The sequence below is a fragment of the Oryza glaberrima genome, chromosome 1 (assembly GCF_000147395.1).
Source record: "Oryza glaberrima chromosome 1, OglaRS2, whole genome shotgun sequence".
Classification (NCBI taxonomy): Eukaryota; Viridiplantae; Streptophyta; class Magnoliopsida; order Poales; family Poaceae; genus Oryza; species Oryza glaberrima.
In genome coordinates, this window is record NC_068326.1 from 16,409,848 (window position 1) to 16,436,734 (window position 26,887).

The window sequence follows — 26,887 nt, forward strand, 5'->3', positions numbered from 1 at the left end:
GGAGAGAGGAGGGTGGCGCTCGGTGGCCGGTGACGCGACGGTGGCCGGCGCCCGGAGGCGGTAGCTGCAGCTGGGAAACACGGCGACGAGGGAGAAGGGGAGCACGGCGGCAGCCTCGATTCGTTCCGACTCTCCCATAGCCCCTTTTCCTTTGCCTCCAAATCCAACCCCCCTTCTCCCTCTTCTCCAGCGCGGCGGCGATGATGACGACACCAGAGGTGCCGACGCTCCCTCGGCTCACCAAAAGGTAACCCCCAGCCATCCCTCTCTTCCTCCCTCCTGCTTTCATTTTGAATGAAAAAACACGATCGATCTGCAAGCCATGGCGAACCTGGGCAGCGGCGCCGAAGCACACGCGCGTCTTCTCGCTCACCGACTACGTCCTTGTTTAAGGTGGAAAATAACGTCTACGAGGTCGGTGCCGTGCCGCACACCGCGTGTCCGCCGTTGCGATACGCTGGAGCGACCTCCTCCGATTTTCCTGCAGATAAGAAGCAATAGATAGAGATAAACTTGATTTGTTAGTTCGTTTGTTGCTGTGCCATAGTCCAGTGACAATAATTTAACTTGTTCCTATGTTGCCGGGTTTGGAACTGCCTTTTCCTCCGCACGCATGACCAGCAGAAGTCGTTCAGATAAATCAAAACCCCAGCTTATCTCTTTAATTTGATCGATAAGCAAGCTTATTTAGCTGATAAATCAAAACCGCGGATATGCATAATACACCGTGATCGTGTCATTCATGGATATGGGCTAAGTCTAGGAGCATGCGCCTTCGCGCTTGCGGCCTCAGCAACGGCAGGCGAGAGTAGTGGCGGCAGCGCGTCGCCAGTCGCTAGCCGCCACCGTCGTGTCGCCCGTCGCCGGCCACCGACGCCCTCGTCCTCTCCCACCTCTCCCCGCCGAAGGCAGTAGCCGCCGCCGTCCTCCCCAGCTGACTAGTGCCTACCCAGACGAGAAGAGTGAGAGAGAGAGGAGAAAGGGAGAGGAGGGGAGAGGGTATGACGTGGCCAGCTGACATGTGGGGCCCATGTGGGTCCCATGCTGACTCAGCTATCACGTCGGACAAAACCGGGTTGAAAACCACTAAGGAACCTCGGATGACCAGTTTTGTATAGTTGAGGGATCCCGCATATCTGGTTTTACGGTTCGTATCCCGATGACAAGTTGACGGACCTTAGGGGATAGAGTTGTCTCATTTCTCACTGCACTGTACTCCCTCCATACTCGTAAAGGAAGTCGTTTAGGACAGCGACACGATCTCCAAAACACAACTTTGACTTCTTATTTCTATAAAAATATTTATTGAAAAGTGATATATGTATATTTTTATGAAAGTATTTTTCAAGACAAATCTATACATATAATTTTTACATTTTCAAACTCAACAACTTGATAGTTATTAACGTTTGACTTAAACATTGTCACTTTTATGAGTATGGAGTAGTACAAGTCTTGCGAGCCGCTGGCATCTGGGCCCCATCTTCGTCCCCAATCAGTTCCTTCTCCAAACCCCTGCGCAGGATAACACACACTAGCAGGCAGCAGCAGCAGAAGCAGCCGCGAGCCAAGAAATGGAGGCAGCGGCAGCCATGGCGACCCTCCCCGCTTCTCCCTGCTCATCCTCCTCGTCCCCGTCGTCCCTTTTCCTCGCTCCCAACCCGTGCTGCTGGAAGGCGGCGCCAAGAGCTACGGTCCGCGCATCGGCGTCGGCGGCACGGCGGACGCTCTCCTCCGCGTGGGAACTTCCCGGGCCGTCGGCGGCTCGGCCTGCGGCAAGGAAGCCGCGCCTCGAGGAGCTGGACACCACCAACATGCTCCTTCGCCAGCGCATCGTCTTCCTCGGCTCCCCGGTTAGCCTTTTCTTCTTCCCCCCCCCCCCCCCCCCCCCCAAATCGCACTGTGGGTGTTGTTATTACCCATTAAGCAGTTCTTGTTCAATTATTAATATCGAAATGTTTGCGAATTTTATGGTGTGAAAAAAGTTAAGTGTAATTTCCTCGCCATTTTTTTTAAAAAAAACGAAATGCACTAGTTTAGGAATAAGAAAGATTTGCAATTCAATTATGTCAACCAAAATGTAGCCCAATATGTTCTTTGGTATGCCCATTGTTACATATTTGTTTCCTTGAGGATTATGGCTTCTTATATGCGTGTGGTGAAAGTGTATTGACTTATATAAACTTATGTTGTCTCAAACTTATGTAGTTTGCAAAGAACTAGAAGCATTTTAGTAACACTTAATGGGCATCCAAGATTTTATATGGCATGCTATGATCACCCTCTAGTATACATTATGTGATATTCTGTTGTTGCTGTTGTCCAAATTGTTCTAGTTGTTCCCATCTTGATTTTTTTTTTCTTAATACTTTTTCTAGCTCAGAATGTGCATAAGATATGTAAATGGGATATATTTTGTTTCCTTTTTGCCAACCTTGTGAATCAAGAATCTTTCATGCTGAGAATTACATTTACATGAGTGCTGTTTGTTGAATGATTAGATGTCACCTTGGTAATGTTGCATCTTCTTGAACAGACTAAGGCTGTGTTTGGATACTGGGGTTGGAAACCCATCTCCCTGCACGGAAAACGGAGCGGTTCATTAGCGCGTGATTAATTAAGTATTAGCTATTTTTTTTAAATGGATTAATTTGAATTTTTTTAAGCAACTTTCGTATAGAAATTTTTTTGCAAAAAACGCACCGTTTAGCATTTTGAAAAGCGTGCGCGCGGAAAACGAGGGAGAGTGGTTGGGAACTTGGAGCTCCGAACACAGCCTAAATGCTTGAGATGGTTAGGGTCAGAATCAAACTCTTTCCTGAGTCGTATGTCGTTTTACTTTCTTTTCCTTGTTGTATGGGCCATATTATTTTGGTAGGAATAATTAGCAGAAGTGACTTCAGGGAACACTTTTTTCTGTTTGAACTAACACATTCTTGTTATATCATGTTTTCTTGACATTACAATCTGACGGTTTATTAATGATTTGCCCACTGATCAAGCACTATGCTTCACCTTCATGGTACTGTTCTCTGAACAAATTTCATGCCACTGTATTGTGTACACAAATGAAAATATTTGTTCTGTGTAATAAATAGCACTTTTATTATGCCATAACTGACTGTGCAAAATAATGTATCTATTGTTTTCAATGCCTTGTGCTGACTAGGTGGATGATATGAGTGCTGATCTTATCATCAGCCAACTCTTGCTGCTGGATGCTGAGGATCAAACTAAGGACATCAAATTGTTTATTAACTCACCTGGAGGCTCCATAACAGCAGGTATGTGTTCTCAACCTCTTATTGTAATAACTTGTGCCTTGTGCTCTTTGTATTGATAGAGAGAAATTGACTAACTTCATTTTAAGGATCTTGTAACGTAAATGCCTTGCAGATTATATTTGATGAAAAGTTTTGGATCCTTTGCTGTAACACTACAAGATTTATCTAACCTTAAATGCCAATGATTTTTAAGAACCTTTACCTTTTTTGCTACTATTTCCTGATTTCTGTTAGTCAAACAGTAATGAAACTGTGCAAAGATCATTTTGCCCTGACTATCCAAATTTTGCCTTCTTTTTTATCAAGAGCCTTTACCTTATTCGCTATTATTTCCCAATTTCTGTTAGTCAAGCAGTGATGGAGCTGTGCAAAGATCATTTTGTCCTGACTATACTATATACCCTCTTTTTTATTTGGCCAGCCGCACATGACATTCTGTCCTACATCTTTCTTCTTCCTCTCCAATGGAGGGCATCAGTTCATCCTGTTATTGTGGTAGATGATGAGTTCCGAGTTTCTTTTTCTTTTCTTTTCTTTTCCTTTTGGGGTGGGAAGAGTTCAGTTTTATCATTGATTGGCTCAGGTATAATGTGTCTTTGTGCCCTTAATCTAGTGGATTCTAAGGTGGCTGCAAAACAGAAAGAATAACAAGTTTACATGTGAATGAACTGATTTATGATACCAAGCTCGCTGATTAACAGGACCAAGGTTGGCTGTTTGGCCGAGTTGACTTTAAAAAGAAGATTTTCTTGCTAATTTTGAGGAAGAATACGCAGATACCATTCCCCTTACATCGGTAATCAAATGGAATTTACAATAGTAGCAAGTAGATAGAAGGGTAAGATTTTGATTTTTCAAAAGGCAGTGGCATATAAAGTAGTGTTGGTTTTGGCATTTTGCTGTGTCAATTTAAGGGTCCTTGTATATAATAAACTGGCCTCTTATCTGATTGGGTTATGCGGCAATTGGTGATGCATTCAGTTACAAATGTCTCTGGTCTACATATCTGCCTATGAGTTCTTTATATTACTTGGAGAAAATTGCACTTTACTCATGTTGAAGATCGCTTTGTTTCGTTTTATGCCATGTTTTGCACCAGGATATGTTGAAATAAATTTCACTTTGCATCACGGGGTGTTCTGAAATTCCAGCGAAACCTTGTGAAAACACATGAGTGAAATCTTGTGAGCTCTAAATGGTGCAGTGACATACCACTCAGTGCACATAGATTATGGGAATGAATCAAGAATTAGTTAACGAAATCAATTCAAGTTCAACTTCTCTGATAGAACTTTTAAACCACAGCCATGCTTCAGAAATCGAAAAATAACTATACTCACTTTTTTCGTTGGACAGGTCTTGTGTAATAGAAACACTAAACATGCACATGAAATGTAGAACTGATGGACTGTATTTTGATTTTTGTTTAGTTAATTTATATTTTCTGCATAATTTTGATTTCTTATTCTTTACCTGTCCTTTTAATCTTTGGTGTGTCAAATATGCTGATGATAATCTGGCAATAACAAAATGATAAGTTTTATGCTACATGATAATGGCATCAACTTGATAACTATCCAAGCCAATTATATGCAATACGATGTTTTGCATATAAGGAAATGCGTGCTCCAACATTAGGAATTTGAAAAAAGCTCCTATTTTTTCTCTAGTGAAGTCTTATGCTGCATACTTTTTGCTGATGCATTTACCAAATTCATACATACTGAAAAGGTGCTGTACAAGTTCATCAAATACAAGAAAATTAAACCTGAAGTTTAATAATCTGTTCTCTTTTTTCGTTTCAAGATTTACACATGCTTTTTGTGGAGTCTCTTTTTTATACCTAGGATCTGCATTCATAATCATTCTAAAGCGCTTTAATGTCAGCAATAGAACAACTTTAACTTTCCTGAGATTGTTCATGAGTGAACAGTGTACAGTGCCGAGCTCAACAGTAACAGTGATAAATGGTTTCAGGTTCAGCACCTTAGATTGGATCTTATGCATGTTGTGCAATATCTCCATGAAAATCATGATTTTATATATTATATAACCTGTGTTTGATAAACCTTATGCCTTTAGGAGACACTGGGGGCTGTTCACTGTTTGTGCCACATTGCTGTACATGTTTAATTCTGATATGAACCCAATCTTATCAGTTCGTTATCACCAATCCATGCAAACTTGGGAATAAATTGCAGAATATCTCAAAACATCTAGAACATTTACTGAAATATGAAAGTGAATCCATCTTGTAACATAATTCCAATATAGTGGCTTAAATCTTTTACTGTCTTCCCAATCTGCTTCACTCAAGTTCACCAAAACCTAGTCAGTTCAATCAGCTCTGTTTCTTTTATATTTGACCCTTTTAAGCCCCTTACCGTTTTAGGCTCTTTGTACTTGAGTTTTTAAAGTCCAACTGCCTAAACTGAACTGGACTCATGTTCCTGAATGTACAATTATTCTTGATAACTTTTATGCCGATCACCAGAGAAATATTTAGTTTTGTGTTAATGCTGCCATACTGGTATCGTATGATGCAATAAACATGCCCACATCAATATACAGGAATGGGAGTTTATGATGCCATGAAATTTTGCAAGGCTGATATATCAACTGTCTGCTTTGGACTGGCGGCTTCCATGGGTGCATTTTTGCTAGCTGCTGGGACAAAGGGGAAGAGATTTTGCATGCCTAATGCGAGAATTATGATCCATCAACCATCAGGGGGTGCTGGTGGGAAGGTAAGCTTTTTTATGTTGTTTAACTCTTTTACTAGACGAACTTGCTCGGAAATTGCCTAAGGAATCGTGGGAAACAATTGGAAGCTTTGGCTTCAACCAAACACTCCTGAAATAAAATCATAACCTCCATTTTATATGATAATATCATATTAAGACTAAAATCATAACTATCAATATTGCTTTTTGAAAAGAATAATTCTCGGTTGGCTTAATTTCTGACCATTGTGCCCTATGGCAATATATGTGCTACCATGAAATGCAATGCTACTTTCAGAAATGGGTCATCCTTTTTTTTTCAATAGAATATGTTAATTTGTGCCATCTGGCAGGTCACAGAGATGGGATTACAGATACGAGAGATGATGTATGAGAAGATAAAGATCAACAAAATACTGTCAAGAATCACCGGGAAGCCTGAAGAGCAGGTACTCCTTGACAACTTGTTACTGATGTATTGCTTTAGCACAAAAGTTTGCTGTTCTCTGATCTACTGCATGCTGTTTATTTTAGATTGATGAGGATACAAAGTTTGACTATTTCATGAGTCCTTGGGAAGCCAAGGATTATGGCATAGTTGACAGCGTTATAGATGAAGGGAAGCCGGGGTTGGTTGCTCCTTTGGCAGGAGCTGTGCCACCTCCAAAATCGCGTGTGTGGTACTTATGGAATGCTTCAGGACCAACTAGAAAAATCATGAAAAATCTACCTTCAGAGGAGAAGCTTATTCAAAATGGTAATGGCAGTGCAAGTGGAGACGATGGGAAGTTCAAGGAGATCTCAACAGCTTGAGGTACGTCTGCCAGGTCATACAGTTACCATTGTTCTACGGTCGAACATAGCTTGGCATGATATGTTAGCTTACAATGCACAACTTTGGGTTCCCTTCATCAGGTTATTACACATTGTGAAGCTTAATGTAGTCTGGCAGTAGTAGAAAAAGAATGTCCAGTAGCTGTAGCGCTCCTTAATTTTATGGACTGCAAGAACACGTTCTTCCAATGCAATAACTCATGGCGATTTCCAGTGTACATTGCTTTCATTCTGCCATTATGTTGGCTGAATTATTATTGTTCTTGCCAATTGCCATACTTAAAAAGAAAGAGAGAAAACCCAGCAAGTTATATTACAACACTGCCTAGATTGTTCTCTTATGTTATGTATATGCACTCTATAAACAAATCGATATGGTGGTTGTTTCAGCTTTCACCGTGGTTACTTTGTGTTGGAAGCAATTTCAAACGTAGCAACTGCAGATTGCTTCTTTTCGTATAATAAATTGTTTGGCAGGAAATTGACGTTAGTCTCCGTCTCTTTTTAGCACGAGTAATATTCGTGGGCATCAATATTAAAAACCTGAGTGTAGTTCTTGGTGGGCACTAGGATTTATTCCTTTGTGTGCATCCATGACTTCACATAAGGCCATTCCCAACCCAAGACACTAGAAATTTTCATAAACTCCACATCATCAAGAAACTAGTACTAAACACTAATCTTTCAAATCAAGCCCCGCTATTCCATACTTAAATTTAATGCTACTTATTAACGTATTCATGATTTGGATCCATGTGAACTTGATGGTCTTGGAAATCATGCAGGATGTGCAAAATCCCAAATATTTAACGAAGAAAAAAATTCATTTGTCAGGAAACACTAGTGGTATTAGGTCATTCCCAACCCAATGATTAGGATGGTGTCCATAGCATTAAATAAGTTGCTACCTAGTATGAAAAATGATGTGGCAAGTGAATAAATAAAGAAAGAGAAGAAAACATGTCTTGCATGAGACATGGTTTCTACACAACATCCAAAATATAGTGTGAGATACTTCCTCCGTCCTATAATATAAGGGATTTTAACTTTTTGCTTACACTGTTTGACCATTCGTCTTATTCAAAAAATTTTAGAATTATTATTTATTTTACTTGTGACTTACTTTATTATCCAAAGTACTTTAAACACAACTTTTTATTTTTTATATTTGCATAAATTTTTTTAATAAGACGAGTGGTCAAACAGTACAAACAAAAAGTCAAAATCCCTTATATTATGGGACGGAGGGAGTATCTCACACTATATTTTGGATGTTATGTAAAAACCATGTCTAATGCAAGACATGTTTTCTTCTCTTTCCTCATTTATTCACTTGCCACATCATTTTTCATACTAGGTAGCAGCTTATTTAATGCTATGGACACCATCCTAATCATTGGGTTGGGAATGGCATAATACCACTATTGTTTCCTGACAAATGAATTTTTTTCTTCGTTAAATATTTGGGATTTTGAACATCCTGCATGATTTCCAAGGCCATCAAGTTCACATGGATCCAAATCATGAATACGTTAATAAGCATGATTTGGTCAAGATTGGACACACATTAAAAAATGTAAAGGACATTGGCCTTTGGTCGGACTAGCGCAGGAGACGAGTGGGTCCAACTTTCTTCAGCGCTATCCCGCAGACATCAGACCGGTGTTTACAGATCCGGTACGCTGACCAGTGTTTACAGTTCTGGTACGGTGGAAACCTGTCCGGGTCATAAACACAAATGCTCGGTTTTTCCGGTCATTTTCAAAAAAAAAAACTGCATTTTAGATTTTTAACAAGATTTATTTGGATTTTATCGGTTTTACCAGTTTATCATTGTATAGTTTTTGAACGGTATTGGGATCGTAAACTTAACACCCGACACCACACCACACGTGAAGCTCAGCAAAATCAAACCAACCCGAGACAAGAACCAAGAAGCTGTCGCATGCCAGCCGGGTTTGTTACCGTTTTTGGTACCTGGCTTACCGTTGGGTGTCGTAACAAAAACCACCGAATACATTGACAAAGTTAAAAGAAAAAATATTTTTTTAAATATTTACCGGATCTTCATTAGTTTTGTGCAGTGCTCCCGACGTCTCCGGAAAACTCTGCATGGCACTGATTGCTAATCCGTCAGTGTAGAAAAAAAAGAGCGCGATACTTGGCCTTTTCAATTACATACAAACCATCTAATGTTTATCAAGTAGTACATCAAGGTACTTGGTACATAAATTTATAAAATACTCATTTTGATATACAAATTTTGTAAAATACTCATTTTGATATACAAATTTATTAGGTGCGTACCAACTAAGATCAAATGAACAGAACAAGACTAAACTTACTAATTATGTGTTAATTAAGATTCTACATAAACACATATATAAGAAGAATGCTACGTACACACATATATATATACATACATGTATATATATATATATATACATACATGTATATATATATGGCAACATATCCTATGCACACAGGCCCTCACGTGTACACACGTGCACACCAACTAAAAAATGTCACCAAAAAATCTAGAAAAAATCATACACATACTTTCAATTGTATTACACCTAGGGTTAAAATCTTAACGTCAGATTCATTATATTTTAGCCGTAACAAAAAAAACAAAAAATCTGACAGTTTTAAGGTTGCAATTTTGTCAGAATTTTATCTTTTTTGTTATTCTCTATGTAGAATGAATTTGAAGATGCGACTTTGCACGTAGATGTAATACTACTGAAAGTATATGTATGAATTTTCCTAGAATTTTTTGTGATAATTTTTAGTTGGTGTACACGGTGTGTACATGTGAGGGCCTGTGTGCATAGGATACGCTCCCATATATATATATATACATACATGTATATATATATATATATATATATATATATATATATATATAAATGTTTAATAAGGTCAAAAGATTACACGGAGAAGAACATTAAAAACCGAAAAATGATGCGAAGGACGCTGGAATCATGTTCAGCTCGTGTGTGCACATCACATCCTAATCAACATCTAACTTGTTAAAAAATGGTTGTGACATCCTTTTAGCCTTGTTTTGCACGTATCAGATAACTTCATACACCAAAACGAATATTTTATAAGTTCGTGTACTAAAGTGAACTCACTTGACAAGTTTGTGTAATATCAATACAATTTACTCTTTAAAAGATAAACTATATAGGTTGAGAAGGCAAAGGCACATGGAAATAATCCTACGAGACCGCAGTTCAATGTTGCTTTGACAAGGACAATAGCAGATTTCCTATTGTGCGACAATAGCGATTTAATATGCCACGCACCACTATGATTATTGACATCGCGAATCCCTGAATTACCACGGAATTTAACCGTGGGTGCAACCTTTTCTTTGCCACCTCAATTTCCACCGCATGGGATAAGAGTTTTTAAAAAATTAATATTTATAAAAGTTAGATTAAAAGGTTGACAAAAAAAAATTCTATTAAGTATTAAAACAAATAAAATTATATTTTTGTTGCGAAGCTTTATTTTTAAAATGAAAAATACATTTTTTTCTTAACAAAGCCTCAATTGGCTTTTTTTTAAACCAATCCATTCATATTCAGTTTCTAAACTTACGGGTACTCGTGTTAATTTACAACTCACTATTCTTTATATACGATGAGACGTTTATGATGACTTCGTCAATCTCAAAGTATATCGGCTAAGTCTTTCGAAGATACTGTATTTCTTATAAAGAAAAATGCATGCATAACTCTTGCCGTTCTCTAAACACATGTAGCCTAGTGGTTACAAGAGCCTCAGTAGCACTTGAGTTCCTGGGTTTGACTCCTCATGGGAGCAAATTTTTCAGGATTTAACGGTGTTGTGCTTTCAGTGGTAGGCGACGTACCCGTCGACAGCAATGCGCCTGTTGTGACTTCGTTAATCCCGAAGGATTTGCCGGTCCAATCTTAGAAGATGCTCATAGGTGTAGGGTTTACGTGCGTGCGTTTATAGAGGTGACTGCGTGTGTGTTATGAGTGTCTGTGTTGTGCTGTGTAATTTTTTTAAAAAAAGAAACAAAAAGACAGCGAAGTAAAAAAAGAAAAGAAAGAGACTATAAGCGGCATGTATGAGTGGCGCGCGCGTGACGACGAGAGGCAGGCAGGCAGCAGCTAAGCAGTACTTGCGCGCGTCGTTACCCGTTTTGCCCTGACGCGTGCACCGCTGGCTACGGTAGCTTCGTCCCCGTCCGGCCCACGCTACATATGGTACAAACTGAGGGCGCCGGGTGCTGACAACCATCTCCGTCTAACGCGCGCATGGCCCCCTATAATGGCCGAAAACAGCTGAGCTATCCATTATACTACGTCTACGCCACAGGCCCACACAGCGAGCACTCGCGCTCGCTCCTCCTCTTCTTCTTCTTCTCTAGCTAGTTAGCCGGCGGGCGCCGCGCGCACACCGTGCAGCACCGGCACTCCGGTCTCCGGCGGTCACAGTGCGGCAGAGCAGTTAACCATGGGCCACCGCCTCGTCGTTGTGCTTCTGCTGGCCTTATTAGTAGCTGGAGCCGCGCGCGCGGCGGAGCAAGCTGCGGGCGAAGACGGCATTCGCAGCGGCGCCGGCGCCGGCGCCGATCATCAGGAGGCGGCCGGGATCACGGGCGGGCTGAGCCGGCGGAGCTTCCCAGCGGGGTTCGTGTTCGGGACGGCGGCGTCGGCGTACCAGGTGGAGGGCATGGCGCTCAAGGATGGCCGCGGCCCTAGCATTTGGGACGCCTTCGTCAAGACTCCCGGTGAGCAAATTAAGGAACCGTTCATTTTGATGCTATTTTTATCAAAAAAAAAATCTATATTTACTTTGTTGGTAAATTTGGTTAATATATGAAAAATTCTGCTAAAATTTTGACAACGTTAATATCTTGCCAAAATTTTGGCATTCAAAATAAACAAGCTCTAAACAAGCTCTAAGCTGCATATATGCAGGAGCCCCCTACGTTAAATTTAGGATCATCTCCACTTCACTCACAAGGATATATGTACAGTGGCAACAGTTCTGTTATCAAAACTGATTACAGAGCTTAGAACAAACAAGTTAAAAACTCCCTCCGTTTTATATTATTTTTTATTATAAGTTATTTTAAATTTGTTAAAGTCAAATCTATTCTAGTTTAACCAAATTTATATAAAAAAATATATCGATATTTTCAACACATGGTAAATATACTATAAACATATTTCACAATGAATATAATAAAACTAATTTGGTGTTATAGACGTTGCTATCTTTTTATAAAATTAATCATATTTGAAAAGAGATTTGACTTACAAGGGACTTATAAAGCTGTAATATAAAACAAAGGGAACGGAACGTGTGGTTCTTTTAAAATAAAAGGTGTAGAAGGCATATAACACTGGTATTATGACATTTCTGCCCTATAAATAGGACAGACTGAACCGTATTGAATTACCCTTAAGTACATGAATCATGCTTAGTGTTAGAACACGTATAACATTTCTTTTTGTTCAGAAAAAGGGAGAACGATCGAAGAACAACAGAGCAAAGAGCGCCTCTAATCCTCTATACGTGTACATGCGACCTTGTGAGTCGTGGTGTAAAGACTAACTAGAGTTTGCTTATTTTTCTGACCAGGTGAAATAGCAAATAATGCTACGGCAGATGTTACTGTTGATGAGTACCATCGCTACAAGGTAAAATGCTTACCTCCAGTCACAAAAGAATAATGTTATGGTATCCGGGCGGTCAAGAAAAGTTAATTTTAACAACGAAGTATTGTTTAAAGCCAAGTGCGTCGTAACAAAAACTTTCAAATTAGTTATCACACCTTTATAACTTTTTTTTTCTTATTTATGCAAAAGAGTTAAATAGTCAAAGCTGTACCTAGCTTGTTGACTTTGAAAAGTCCAAAACATCATTCCTATTTTATACTCCTTTCGCTCCATTTTAAATGCAGCATGAGTTTTCGTGTCTAACTTTTATCGTCCGTCTTATTTAAAAAAAATTATGATTAATATTTTTATTGTTATCAGATGATGAAACATGAATAGTGCTTTGCATGATTTATGTTTTTTATTTCTTTTCAAAAAAAATTTCAAATAAAACAAACAGTTAAAGTTGGATTCAGAAACTCATGGTTGCGTTTAAAATGAGACGGAGGGAACAATAGGGTTCATTTCCAAGACTAGCTTCTTGAGATTGTACAATAATTTGGGCTTCTTTTTAAGCTTCTAGCTTTTGGAACAAGCTGAAGAAGCTAGGGGGGCTGGCAATGGAGGATTTCAAACTACAAATGTGTCGGAGAATGAACTCCTCCACCAGGGAACCGTAAGGCCCCCCATTATGAGTTCGGCCGGGGGCAGCGGGTGAGATTCGAGGGCTTGGTGAGCGGAGCTGTGTGATCCTGAGGGAGTTAGGCCCCTCCAAGACGATGAGACAAAAGAGGTTTATACAAGTTCGGGCCGCTAAGAAGCGTAATACCCTACTCCTGTGCATGATTGATTGAATGTAGAACACAAGTGCTTGGGGTTGCGAGACCTAAGCGCCAGTTCGCTCGGAAGTCCCCCCCCCCCCACCACTAGGCCTGGACCTCCTTTTATACCTCAAGGGGTTACCACATGGGCCCAACAACCTAACCTAGCTCCGGTGGAGAAGTATTATAATCTTTGCATTAAATGCATGTCTTGTCTCTTGACTTGGGAAGCCAAGCACACGTCGTCTTGATGATGGGGCCTATCAAATCTTGCCATCTGACACGGGGGGTGCCCCTGTCAGTCACCATTTAATGGGTGAAGATTTCTGGGTTCCTATTACACTAGGGAACGGGAGCCTTACTTTGACCAGAGCGAGAGGACCGACTCCGGCTGGGATAAGAGGATGAGAACCTCTCACCATCACTATTTGATGGGACATGTCAGGCTGCACGCCGTCTGACACACGAGCAGCGCACAGGCGCACTAGCCAGTCCCATCGGTCATTCGACTGGTCACAGACCGGTTGAGTGCACTGCACGCCGCACCGCTCGGGACGCCATAAATGCGGGTAGGTGGGCACCTGGAGGCGGACACCTAACCCACCATATGTGGTGACCTAGAGAGGGGGTCGGGGAAGCCCGACCCCTAGTCACGGGAGGGGGCGGCCGCCGCCCGACCTCGGGCCCGATCCCCCCTCGGGGGGAGCCACGTGGCGCTTGGGGCGGCCTTCTCCCTCTAGTCTCAACCAGGGAGTAGCCGCCGCCCTACCTCGAGCCCGACCCCCCTCGGGGGAGGGCCACGTGGCATTGGAGGGCAGCTTCCTTCATCCAGTCTCTGGGAAGGAGTGGCCGCTGTCCTACCTCGGGCCTGACTCCCCTCGGGGGAGGGCCACGTGGCATCGGGGGGCAGCCTCCTCCGACTAGTCTTTAGGGAAGGAGTGGCCGCCACCCCACCTCGGGCCTGACTCCCCTCGGGGGAGGGCCATGTGGCATCGGGGGGCAGCCTCCTCCCTCTAAACCTGATACCCCCGGGCCTATATCGCCGACAAAATGCATTTCTTGCTCTTGATATTTTTGTGGGTGTTCTATCTTTTTTTGTAACGGACTACTTCATAGTGATCAAAAGAATCTCTTGTGAAGAGTACGGTATCCTGGATGGCAAGGTAGAAGGGCTACACACACGTCATGATTTCAACAATAACAGATTCGTACCATTCAGGGAAAAGTAAAAACAGATAGCTGAAAACACCACAGTATACACGTTTTCCTTTGAGATGACGTGCAACTTATTTTCTGTTTCTATGATTCTCTTTATGATTCTAACCGCTCTAAATGTTTTATGATTATTTTTCGCAATAAACATTCAACCACATTGTTTTCCAAAAGAAAGTTCAATCTCACCTATATTCCATAGTATTAAGCATACATCATATATACACCGTACCTTTTTCATCATGGTGAGAAATTATAGTATTATCTGGCTTATTTGACATTTCATAAATTTGGTATGCGACTTTTGTTTCATGCTTGAAATTTCTCTTATACTAAGGTTTGAAAGGCTTGTTTTAATTATGAACATATTCAACTTTTGCATGATTTGCTAGAAGAACAACGCAAAGTCAAACTGAACCGAAACTTATCTTGTATAAATCAAACATCAATTATAGATTTGGAAATTTTGGTCTGTTGTCATGCTGATTGTACATTTAGGAACATAATCTTATGCTTTTCCTTATATAAGGTTTGCTTATCACTACACTACCCCTTGCACTTAGTACACTACGACAAAACAAGCAATCGCTGGCGGCCAATTTCATTTTTCGCAAGAGATTAGAGCAACCACTAGTAACGATAAATTTTCACTACTGGCTGCACAAACCGCACGTGAATTGAATTTTACATGCTGGTCTCTTAAGTAGAACACCTATGAAAAATCGATTTTCACATGTGACCATGTTAAGAAGACCGCTTGCTGTGATTATTTTAGGCGAAAAATCATAAAAGTTTTAGAAAATAGGCACCTGGAGCCGCTGTCGGAGCCACCCCTCAACTGCTTCCGTCGCCACCACCCGCCGACAGATCGAGTAGAGGGAGGTGAGTGGGAGAGACATTACTGTTGTCCCCTCTACTGTCGTTGCTGTTATTTAATAGCATTCCTGCTCTTTTGCAAACGGTTTTTTTAATTTTCACATGCGTGTTATAAAGAGTATTGTCAGCGAAAATAAGGGTATTTTTCATGGCAGTCGTTTTTAAACCCCGCCTTTTAAAAGTCAATTTTTACTAGCGGGGTTAAATCTTCAGGCCTCTCATTATTTTTTAGAAGTGAAATTCTTTAGATCCAACTGAAAAAATGAAACCAATGTGTCCGGAAAAATCGTTTTTTAGAAGTGGTACCTAATAATTGATCTATCAGACAAGCATGGAATTTATTCATTCGCTTGTACTCCTGATTCCGGGAACTATAGAATAAAACAGATGACCTGAGAGCAGAGAATTAAACTTGGCTTTGCTCTTGCAGGAGGACGTAAACATCATGAAAAGTATGGGTTTCGATGCGTACCGCTTCTCAATCTCATGGTCAAGAATATTCCCAAGTAAGCTCCCTTAAGTTGCTCGTCTTAATCTACGAGTACAATTTTATTATTTTGGACTTGATTTCTGAAAGTGATGCAAACTAACTTATATTTCTCTTGGATGGGTGTTCACTGTCCTAGCTGGAACTGGGAAAGTAAATTGGAAAGGTGTGGCATACTATAACAGATTGATAAACTATATGCTGAAGATAGGTATGCCACGTACTGTTAATGTTTCATTTGATATTCACCCGCAAAAAAATAAAAATGAAAATGAAAATCATCTGATACGTGGCACATGTTTGAACTCTAAAGCTGAACGTTGCTCTGCTGCTTAACAGGCATTACACCTTATGCCAATTTGTATCACTATGACTTACCAGAGGCACTAGAGGTGCAATATGGAGGACTGTTGAACAGAAAAGTAGTGTAAGTATTGCTTTGTTAGATTCAAGACTAAGGTTGATCCAAATACTTATACATTGACATGTGACTGTTCTCTTCTCAAGCTATGCAGCAGTACGTTCGTTTTTCTGAACAATTTTTAGACACTCATTGGAACCAACGGGATAGTTCACCATAATTCTTTTTATCAATATTTGAATTTTATAGAAAAATGAAGTTACTATCATCGGAATTGCAGATCCTTGTGGTATATATTCATACTAGCAAAAGATCAGATACAACTGCCGCTCAAAATCCTGCAAAGTACAGGAGTTCCAATGGCAACTCTCAATAATTTTTTTCTCATACATTGTTTTTTTAACAATCACCATGCAGCAGCAGATTGTGCATTCCTGAAACTGTAGATCAAGATGATCCAATATATGTATCTACTGGTTTGTTTTTGAATCACGCAGGGAAGCATTCGCAGACTACGCTGAGTTTTGCTTCAAGACATTTGGCGACAGAGTGAAGAACTGGATGACATTTAACGAACCGAGAGTTGTTGCCGCTCTAGGATACGATGATGGAAATTTTGCTCCAGGAAGGTGCACAAAATGCACGGCTGGAAACTCTGCCACCGAGCCTTACATTGTTGCCCATCACCTCATTCTTTCCCATGCTTCTGCTGTTCAGAGATACCGGCACAAGTATCAGGTAAAAACAGTCACCGGTTTGTGGTCTTTTTATGGGTGATTTTAAAAAAATTATGAGAAAACAAGTGACCATTTTGTTAGCTCTTTATATATGTAAAAGTGTACCACTAGAGATATAAAACTAGGGTTAATTGGATCCATACCATTACAAATATGCCATATTAAAAAAATGTTATTACTATTCGCAATTTTAGTTAGGTGCAACTAAAATTTTATAAAATTAAAATCATACTGCTACCGTTATGTTTGTTGTCATGTTCTTTTCTTTCCTCCATCTTCTTCCTTCTCTTCTTTCCTTGTCCTCCTCAGCGAGCTTTAGGGACAGGGAGGCCGCCCACTCTCACGCTCGGCGAGGATGGACCGTGTGTGCTCCCCAGCCGCGTGCTCGATGAGGACGACTGGGGAATGTGGGTGGTGGGAGGACAGAAGAGGAGAGGGTGGAGGCAGGGCTGGCTCTACAATTTTGAGGGCCCTAGGGCAAACTTGACAACATGACCCTTAACCATCAATCTCTCCCCTATAGAGATATGTGTTATATGTATATTCACATTTTTTAGGGTTGTTCAGATTGATATCATTTCAAGCCATATCAATTTTTTGGTAAAGTTATTAAAGATGTATTCATTTAGTTTTTACCAAACTATAGTAAATACATAAGAAATCCTGTCAAAACTTGGCAATATTGCTAAATTGCCAAAATTTGGTAAGATTTATTTTGGCTACAATCTGAACAACTCCTTCATTTTCAAAGTGTGTTTTCAAATCTAATCTTAGAGAGAAATGAGCATTCATAACATTTCATATATATATTCTTAGAAATAGAAAAATATCAACACTTAAACTGATCTTGTTTATTTTTCCCATTTACTTAGCACCATAAAAATGCTTCTTAAGTAAAATTACAACTTTTCAGCACCTAAAATTATAAAGGAAATATATATTATCAACAAGAATCTATCTATACATACAATTTTGATTGTTGAATCTAGAATCTTTATTAATTCACTAATTAGTATTATGTAGATAACAAGGAGTAGTAGATAGTACTGAATTATTCACTAATCTTAAATACCACTTTGTTGGTTCATATAGTACTCATACATATTTAGGCATAGGCCCCTAACTAGGACAGGGCCCTAGGCCGTCGCCCCCCCGCCCAAGAGTCCTGAATTTTTTACATTTTGGTCCTTTTTGAAAATTTATTTTACAAATAGACCCCTGGAAAAACTTAAACCAAAAATGGTTCTTTTTGGGGCGCCAGAGCGGCTGGCGCCGTACCCCAACATGGCGGCGCCAGCCACACTGGCGCCGAGCCCGTGCCACCGTGGCACTAGGGCTGTCCGGAGGTGCTGACTGGGCAGAACGGGGGCGCCAGCCAAACTGGCGCGGCACCTCATACCACGGCGCCAGCATGGCTGGCGCGCCCCTCCTCTGCGGCCCCCCAACTTTCTCCCCCCCCAAATTTTTTTTGCCAAGTCTGTTCTGCCTCCGGGCAAAGGCTGGCGCCCAGCCCCAGACCGCGGCGCCAGGGTGGCTGGCGCCGCCCTCCTCCTCGCCCGACACCCTTCTGCCTCCGGGCCCGGGCTGGCGCCGCCCTCTTGGACTACGGCGCCAGGGTGTCTGGCGCCGCCCTCGTCCCCCACCGAAACCCTTCTGCCTCCGGGCTACGGCTGGCGCCGCCCTCCCCGACCGCGGCGCCAGGATGATTGGCGCCTCTGCCTCCCTGCAAATTGAAGATATATATTGCACAAATGTACCAATTCACAGTTCGCAATTCAAATCACAATTCACAGTATCATACAGACTAAAACAAGTTCCAATTGCACAAATCACAATGCCAAAAGTCCATCACATATTCGACACATCAAACAATGCCAAAAGTCCATCACATATTCGACACATCAAACAATGCCAAAAGTCCATCACATATTCCACACATGAAACAATGTCAAAACTCCATCACATAGTCCTCACATAGTCCATCACATTTTATATCACATAGTGCACCACACATGTCATACTACCAACAAATAGATTAACTTCATACAAATCACTTCTTCCGTTGGCGCCGAATAGCTTGCGAGCCCGGAGTGTACCTACATTTGAAAATCCAGTGTTTAAAACATTTTAAAAACAAAATGAGGGAAATCAAATAACATTTGAGAATGGTAAGCTCATTTTACCTCTTTTTCGCTGCCCGAGTGGATCGCAAGTTGTATTGCGTGGGTTGCGTCCCCTGAGGCGCGTCGGGAAGCTGCGACATGTCTATCTCCTCAGCGTCTGGTGCGACGTAGTCCTCATCCTCCTCGTCGTCGTCGTCATCGTCGTTGCTAGGTGGAGCCGGCGCCTTCCCCTTTCCCCTCCCTTGCGGAATGCGTGACGATGACGAGCCACCAACTTCTTCACGCTCTTCTATCCTGATGGAGTGTCGAGCGGTACTTGGACGCGCGGATTGAGGTAGTGGTGGTGGTAGTCTCCACGGTTGGTACACGTCGTCCAATCCAACCGACCTGCAACCTAATCTTGCTGCAAGTTTTCGGCACCTTTGACGAACTTTCTGCATTTTAAAAAAAAGAAGTTTGTTAGGCATAACTCAAGTAATGCAAAGTGCTAAATAAATTTTACCTCTAAAACATTGCGGAGTGTGTTCTCTGTGTCCTCACCACCCCTCGGAGCTTGGAGGGCATGCCCCATTTCATTCACACTCCTGAGGAGCTCTCTCGACTGAAAGCGTGAGAATGTATATGTTAGGGTCTAGGGTGTAAATGGAAATAACTTTAACAAATGCAAGAAAACTTACGACTCTGTCTCTAAGTGGGGCGTGCTCCATTTGATATCCAACTCTAGTCCGGACATCATAGGGATTCCGCCCCTCATCGGAATCGCGGTCATCCTCTATGTCGGCTTCCGTCCAAGTAGGGCGGAAGAACAGTCTATATGTCCTATGTAGCCAACGAAGGTACTCTGAGAAAAAATGATTTTGGTGTATATTCTCGATGTACCTGTCGTTCCTTCCGGCTGTCCTCCATTCATCAATGTATCTGTTATGCTCAAGCCCCCAGTCTTTCACTTTCTTTGTTCTCACCCTGTCATACCTAGACAAGTGGAAGGTGATGAAACAAGAGTGAGCATCGACAAAGGTTAAATGGTACAAAATTGAACATTGACAATGAAAGCAAAACAAAGATAAGAAATATTTACTTGTGTAATTCAACTCCAGTTGAGATGTCCTCAACCGGCCAGTCTTGCTTCTTCCCGAATTGTCGCATGACACGGTGCGGAAGGTGGTACTCAACTGCCCAGAAACAAATCAATGGGCACTGGTACATGAAGTAGTCAGAGTCTCGATTGCACATCGAGTTCAGGGTCAAGCTTGAAGCCTCATTTGTGTGGTATGGTAACCACTCAATCTGCAAAAGTTGAAGAGATGTCGTTGGTTAGTATCTCAATTAAAGAAGTAAATGTCTAACTAGAAGTGATATTGGAAGTACTTACATGTTGAGGCTGTAAGCAGTCCATCTCATTGACATAATGCTTGTATGCCACATCCCGGTGAGCATGTGCAGTGGCTGTCCTCTCAAAAAGGTAGGCCACTGTCTTCTCCATGTCTGGCTCATTGTAGGGCCAAGTAGTGGAGCTTTGCCTCCACTTAGGCCTTCCAACCGGTAGTCTTAACCACATCCACAGCTGAATCAATAGCACACAACCACTCATGTTGGACGATGGTGCCTGGCGACAACAGGCCTCACAGAGCTGTCTATATGTCCACGCCAACACTGCTGAGCCCCAACTGAAACGGCCCAGATCACCAAGGTTGGCGACCAAAGGAATCCATATCGCCGAAGCAATGTCACCCCCAGCATCAGGAAATAGAACCCCTCCCAACAAGTGCAAGATGTATGCACGGGCGTAGCACTCAACACGCCATGGCTCAGCGTCGTCGTCAAGCTGTGAGAAGTTCTGACTCAGCCAAGACAGGGGTATTCCATTTTGCTTCTTCTTGCCCCCTTGCCCCTGCTCAATGTTCAGTGGAATGCCAAACAGCTGCTCCACTTGTGCACGCCATCCAGGATTCTTTGTCCTGCCCGTCACGGCATGCCCCCGTAATGGGAGGGCCAAGATCATAGCCACATCCTGTAGAGTGATGGTCATCTCACCACTGGGGAGGTGGAAGCTGTGTGTCTCAGGCCTCCATCTGTCCACAAGTGCTGTCAACGCAGGAGCGTTGAACACTGGCATTCCTCTGCTCACGACCAAGGCCACCCCGAGCAACCCGGCCGCCCTTAGGTACGGGATGTACCTATCGTCGAACACTGGGGGGGCATGAGCTCTAACTCGGAGTGGTTGAAGTACCTGCAATAGCAATTGTAAATCAATTAGTTAATATAATGTCAAGCCATTTACGAGGACCTTCGGGAATACGCTGCCTTAGTGCCTCAACATCCCTCTCAAATATCCACTTCTCGTCAATCTGACATATCCTTAGGAGCTCTTTTGTTTGATGCTTGTCCGCACCGGCCTTGTGGAAATTAGCACTGAAGTGCCTCATGCACCATCGATGGTGAACCGGTGGCAATCCTGGAACAGGAGTCCTCATGGCATTCATTATACCAGCATGTCGATCTGAGATAATACAAACCTCCCTATGCGGCCCAACCACAACCCGTCGGACAAGATCGATAAACCAGCACCAGTCTCGTGAATTCTCTTTCTCCACCAAGACAAAAGCTAAAGGTACAAGTTGGTCCTCCGCATCAGCTGATAATGCAGTCATCAAGGCACCACCGTATTTCCCAGTTAGGAAGGTTGCATCTATAGCTAGTACTGGCCTGCAATGCTTAAAAGCCTCTATGGAAGGACCAAAGCACCAGAATGCACGCATAAAAATTTTCTTGGTCACTCCATCAACGTTGACAACCCGATCAGGATGAGTATCGATGTGGTAGACCATACTGGGATTTGTCTGCTTAATGGCTTGCAGCAAAGTGGGCAAACGGACGTACGCTTCACCCCATTCACCGTAAATGAGCTTCATAGCCTCCTCTCGTGCCCTCCAAGCCTTGCCATACTTCACCCTATACTGGAAAACCTCAAATATATACAAAGCTAACGCAGAAGCAGAGAGTGTAGGTTGCAGTTTTATGGCATTGCATAACCTATTTGCTATGAACTTAGATGTCAGCTGCCGGTGGCTCCCTGAACCTTCGGCAGTAGCACAACTATGGTCCTTACCAACCCGTGATATCCTCCACGTGCCACTAGACCTCTTAGTTGCATGGACCTTCCATTTGCACCGTGGGTTTTCACATTTAACAGTGTACCTCCTGTTTGCGGCAGAATTGACAACACGGTATGGACGATGGTGCACGATGGCGTACTCCTGAAGCCATAGCTTCAATGCGACCATGGATGGGAACTCCAAACCCTTTCTGAGACCATCCACCTGGAATGGTTCTGGCAACTGATCTAGGTTGATGCCGCCATCTAGTATTGCACCATGGGCATGTGTTAGGTCCCTAAACTCAGGAATGTCCGGCTTCCTCCCAAACACCTTCTCAAACGCACGACATTCCTCTAATGCTAACTTGTCATTGTTAGTTAGTGGAGGGAATGGACGGTCATCATCAGAGTCTTCAGCAAATTCAACATCATATTGCTCAACACTTGCCTCCTCGTCAACCTCCTCTCTATTGACTTCTACTGAGACAGAATCGTGACCACCACTCAATTCGACATAAAAGTAATCATCTGGATTCACATATTGGCTTGCTACTTCCGTCGTGTATTCACGGTTGCCTCCGTACAACGACCAATGCACACTCTCCGACAAATGTTCACTTAGATCAAGCCCCTCTTGTACTAACTCCCTTTTCATCTCCCTCGCTGCATCCACATCATCACTACCGCAATGTCTCTTTGATGGGCCTACCTCCCCTAAATCATTTCCAAGCAAACGTCTCTTCTTATTTTCTTCCCCCTCCAAGTCTTCTCGTACCAACTCAGTCTTACTTGCACCCCCTCCACGACGAGAAGAATATGTCACAAAATTCTTCTCAATGTAATGATAAGAAGGAGATTTGTTTAGATCCAAATTTTCTACGGTACGTACCAACTTTGATGCAAACACCTCTAGAGATCTAAACTGAGACTCTTTTACCAAATCAAAATAAACTTCCCATTCCAACTGACCTATTACATTTAATATATACTTATGCCCTTGACCAACATCGTATCTCCCATAAAAACAAATCTCCACATTATCCTCGGTCCATCCAAGAACTTCTTTCACTCGTGACCTTAGTTCATCTAGAGTTGGGTGGGTGGGAAATAAAATGGTCTTCAATGACATATCCTCAAACTCAACATGTGCACCAACATAAGGTTCCACCATTCTACCACCGTAGTAAACACGAACAATTCTATCCATCTACACCAAAAAATCAAATGTAAATTTGCAACATAAATTAAATCTTCATTCCTAAACGTAGTCCAAACCGACGTATTATAACCAATGCATAACTTAATTTATCCCAAAGCTACTACTCCAAAAAAAAATATTTAATCTACCGACAACTATCAACAAGTTTACTAGTGCATTACACATCTAAATATTACAAATACTCCGTCATACAACCCAACCTAGTTCTAATTAACTATAATCAATTTCTATAATGCAACTAAAATTTTCTCCCCTTCATATAATTAATGGTTAAAAGTTTAACCTATAGGCTCTAGCATCAAGTCCATCAAATTAAAATTACTTTCATGCCTCAACCATAATTTTTCATCCATCCATCCAACCAAACAATCCAAATATTAACATTACCACATATATGGTTAAAAAAATCATGACACCAATGAGTACATTGCAAACATGTAGCATTACAACAAGTAAATCCTAAGAACAAATGCTAAAAATCACAAATTTGGGCAAAAAAGGGATTCTAGGGTTACCCTTCGATCTACAAATTCAACCAATAAAAACGAAAAAAAAGAGGGGGGAATGGAGGAGTCTACCTTTCTCTTCGATTTCCACAAAAAATCCCGCGAAAAACAAGTTCAAATGGAGTGGATTTGAGGTGGGGAGGTGAGGGGGAGAGAGTGGGGAAGAACTGCTGCTGCTCAGCTCGGGCTGATGCTTGGGCGAAAATGGGAGTGGGGAGAAGAAAGGTGGTGGGGCCCACGGGGTTTAGGGGGGCGGCCCACAGAGAAGGGGCGCGCCAGCCATGCTGGCGCCGTGGTATGAGGGGCGGCGCCAGTGTGGCTGGCGCCCCACTTCTGCCCAGTCAGCTCCTCCACGCCAGCCCTAGGGCCACGGTGGCACGGGCACGGCGCCAGTATGGCTGGCGCTGCCATGTTGGGGTACGGCGCCAGTAACTCTGGCGCCCCAAAAAGGACCATTTTAGGTTTAAGTTTTTCCAGGGGTCTATTTGTAAAATAAGTTTTCAAAAAAGACCAAAATGTAAAAAATTCAGCCCAAGAGTCAGGCCTGGGTGATGGAAGAAGATAGAACTGACATGTGTGTTTCACGTGTAAGGGTATTTTGGTCTATGTGATGACATAATACGTGATGATGATGGCATGGTTTTAATTTTATAAAACTTCGGTAGCACCCAGCTGATATCACAAATAATAATGACATTTTTCTGATATAGCACATTTATAGTGACATAGATCCAGTTAGCCCATAAAACAAATAGTAGCATAAAATTCAGAAATAGTCCTAAAAATGCTTAACAAACTTTTCAGCATATACAAAAGGGGAAGATTGGAATTCTTCTGGATTTTGTCTGGTATGAAGGTCTTACCAATTCAACGGCAGACCAAGCTGCGGCTCAAAGATCAAGAGACTTCCACGTTGGATGGTATTTTTGCTTCAAATTCATTTCTGTTTCTTCTTAACCTTTTTCTTATTTTCTTTATTCAAGCCAAGAATCCGCAAACTGCCGGAGTATGTTGCTCCTAGATGGCAAGATATTAAGGCTGTTTAGACTTTATAACTGATGAGATATATACAGATCACACCACGTTACACAACAAAAATACAAAATCCCTACGCACATATCTGAAACAAGTTGATTGACCTTTGTAGGTTTCTTCACCCAATCATCTATGGTGAATACCCTAAATCGCTGCAAGTGATTGTCAAAGAACGGCTTCCGAAGTTCACGGCCGATGAGGTCCACATGGTGAAGGGATCAATCGACTATGTTGGCATTAATCAGTATACTGCTTATTATGTCCGTGATCAGCAGCCGAACGCCACGACTCTCCCTAGTTACTCGTCTGACTGGCATGCTGCACCTATTTGTGAGTCATCTCTTCAACTTAACTTAACTACCTAATTCTCTCAAAAAAAAAACTTAACTACCTAATAAACTGTTATGCTTCAGTGGTCCCCAAGACTGAAAATTAAGGGTTTGGTCTCTAAATAATGAAAGTTCCATTGTGATGACAATTAATTTCCTGATATCCTTTGCCTCTCTTGGTGCTGCAGATGAACGCGATGGCGTGCCAATTGGACCAAGGGTACGCCATCTGTTGGTTATTTCTACCGCTGATACGAATCATATATCGATCAGTACTTCAGTTGTGTGCATCGCTGAAAACCATTTGGTCTTGTAGGCGAATTCTGACTGGCTTTACATTGTACCGTGGGGTTTGTACAAAGCTGTCACCTATGTCAAGGAGAAGTATGGTAACCCCACAATGTTTCTATCTGAAAATGGTACATCTTTTTTCCTTGTAACTTCCTTTTTCATTCACATTGTTTTGTGATCACTAAGAACAGCACAACAAAACATAATTTGGTTTTCAGGCATGGATGATCCTGGCAATGTGACCATTGCTCAGGGGGTGCATGACACCACGAGGGTCGCCTACTACAGGAGCTACATCACCAAGCTGAAGGAGGCGATCGACGACGGCGCCAACTGCATAGGCTACTTCGCCTGGTCCCTGCTGGATAACTTCGAGTGGAAGCTCGGGTACACGTCGAGGTTCGGCCTGGTGTACGTGGATTTCAGGACCCTCAGGAGGTACCCCAAGATGTCGGCCTACTGGTTCAGGGACCTTGTCAGCAGCAAAAACTGAGCTGGGCTTTCAACCTTGATATAACCACCTTTTCGTTTGCAAAAATGCACAAATAAGAAGGTGGGCCAAATGAGTAGCTAATAAATACAAGTAGGGTTCTTAACAATCTTGAATGATGTCATGAAAATAGTTTGAATGGTTCATGGGGAGATACCAATTAAAGATTGATGGAGTGGAGTGATAAGGGTAGTCCCAACCCATAGTGTGCATAAGTAGTGTCTAAGGTGCCATGTTAATAAAACATCACAATAGAAACTACACTCCACAACCCATAGTTTTTTAAAGTAGGCTATTAATAAATACATCATCTCTCTTCTCTACCAATCATATTTATTCTTCATCTATTATGAAGACACTATTCTCTCCCAATGCAAAACTTGACAGTGTCTAGTGCATAGGTTCTTGTGTTGAAGCTGTGTCTTGCATGAGACCCAGTTTCTTCCTCTCTTCACTCTCTCTCTTAATTAATATAGTGCCACGTAAGTTAAAAGTCCTACATAGCAATGTAGTTAATGCCATAGACACCATCCTAGATGGAGGGTTGGGACTGCCCTAATAAAGCCTATACAACTTTTGGTTTTCTCCTAGGGCTAATAAATATGTTATATTAAAATTGACATATAAGAAACTCTATCCGGATCGAGCTTTTAAAGATGTTTGTACTACCTGTTCTACAACGTGAGACCAAATTTGTCTTCCCTCTAACCAACCATATAAGGTACAGTTAAATTAGCATAGTCTCCAGAATTAGTCTTTCAACTTTACTTTCTCAATAGTCTTTCAACTTTACTTTCTCACACGCATAGTCAAATTA

At 42.0% G+C, this 26,887-nt stretch overlaps 2 protein-coding genes across 3 annotated transcripts; both read left to right on the forward strand.

The window, feature by feature from the left end:
* The first annotated feature begins 1,436 nt into the window (after window positions 1–1,436).
* LOC127785812 (ATP-dependent Clp protease proteolytic subunit 3, chloroplastic) lies at window positions 1,437–7,111 on the forward strand. Of its 2 annotated transcripts, XM_052313204.1 has the most exons (6): window positions 1,437–1,853; window positions 3,170–3,284; window positions 5,856–6,031; window positions 6,361–6,456; window positions 6,542–6,821; window positions 6,923–7,111. In XM_052313204.1, exons 1-5 carry the CDS (start codon window positions 1,575–1,577, stop codon window positions 6,818–6,820), a joined length of 945 nt encoding a protein of 314 aa, XP_052169164.1. In that variant the 5' UTR covers window positions 1,437–1,574; the 3' UTR covers window position 6,821; window positions 6,923–7,111. The 2 variants fall into 2 exon arrangements, with proteins under 2 accessions (XP_052169164.1, XP_052169159.1); XM_052313199.1 differs by having other exon boundaries at window positions 1,440–1,853; window positions 6,542–7,111.
* A 4,020-nt stretch (window positions 7,112–11,131) lies between these two features.
* Window positions 11,132–26,179, forward strand: LOC127769952 (beta-glucosidase 1). Its single transcript, XM_052295612.1, has 11 exons — window positions 11,132–11,612; window positions 12,470–12,528; window positions 15,826–15,901; window positions 16,022–16,093; window positions 16,222–16,309; window positions 16,741–16,981; window positions 24,730–24,845; window positions 25,073–25,290; window positions 25,478–25,509; window positions 25,606–25,708; window positions 25,799–26,179. The coding sequence occupies exons 1-11, from the start codon at window positions 11,336–11,338 to the stop codon at window positions 26,071–26,073; spliced, it is 1,557 nt and encodes a 518-aa protein (XP_052151572.1). The 5' UTR covers window positions 11,132–11,335; the 3' UTR covers window positions 26,074–26,179.
* The last annotated feature ends 708 nt before the right edge of the window (window positions 26,180–26,887 follow it).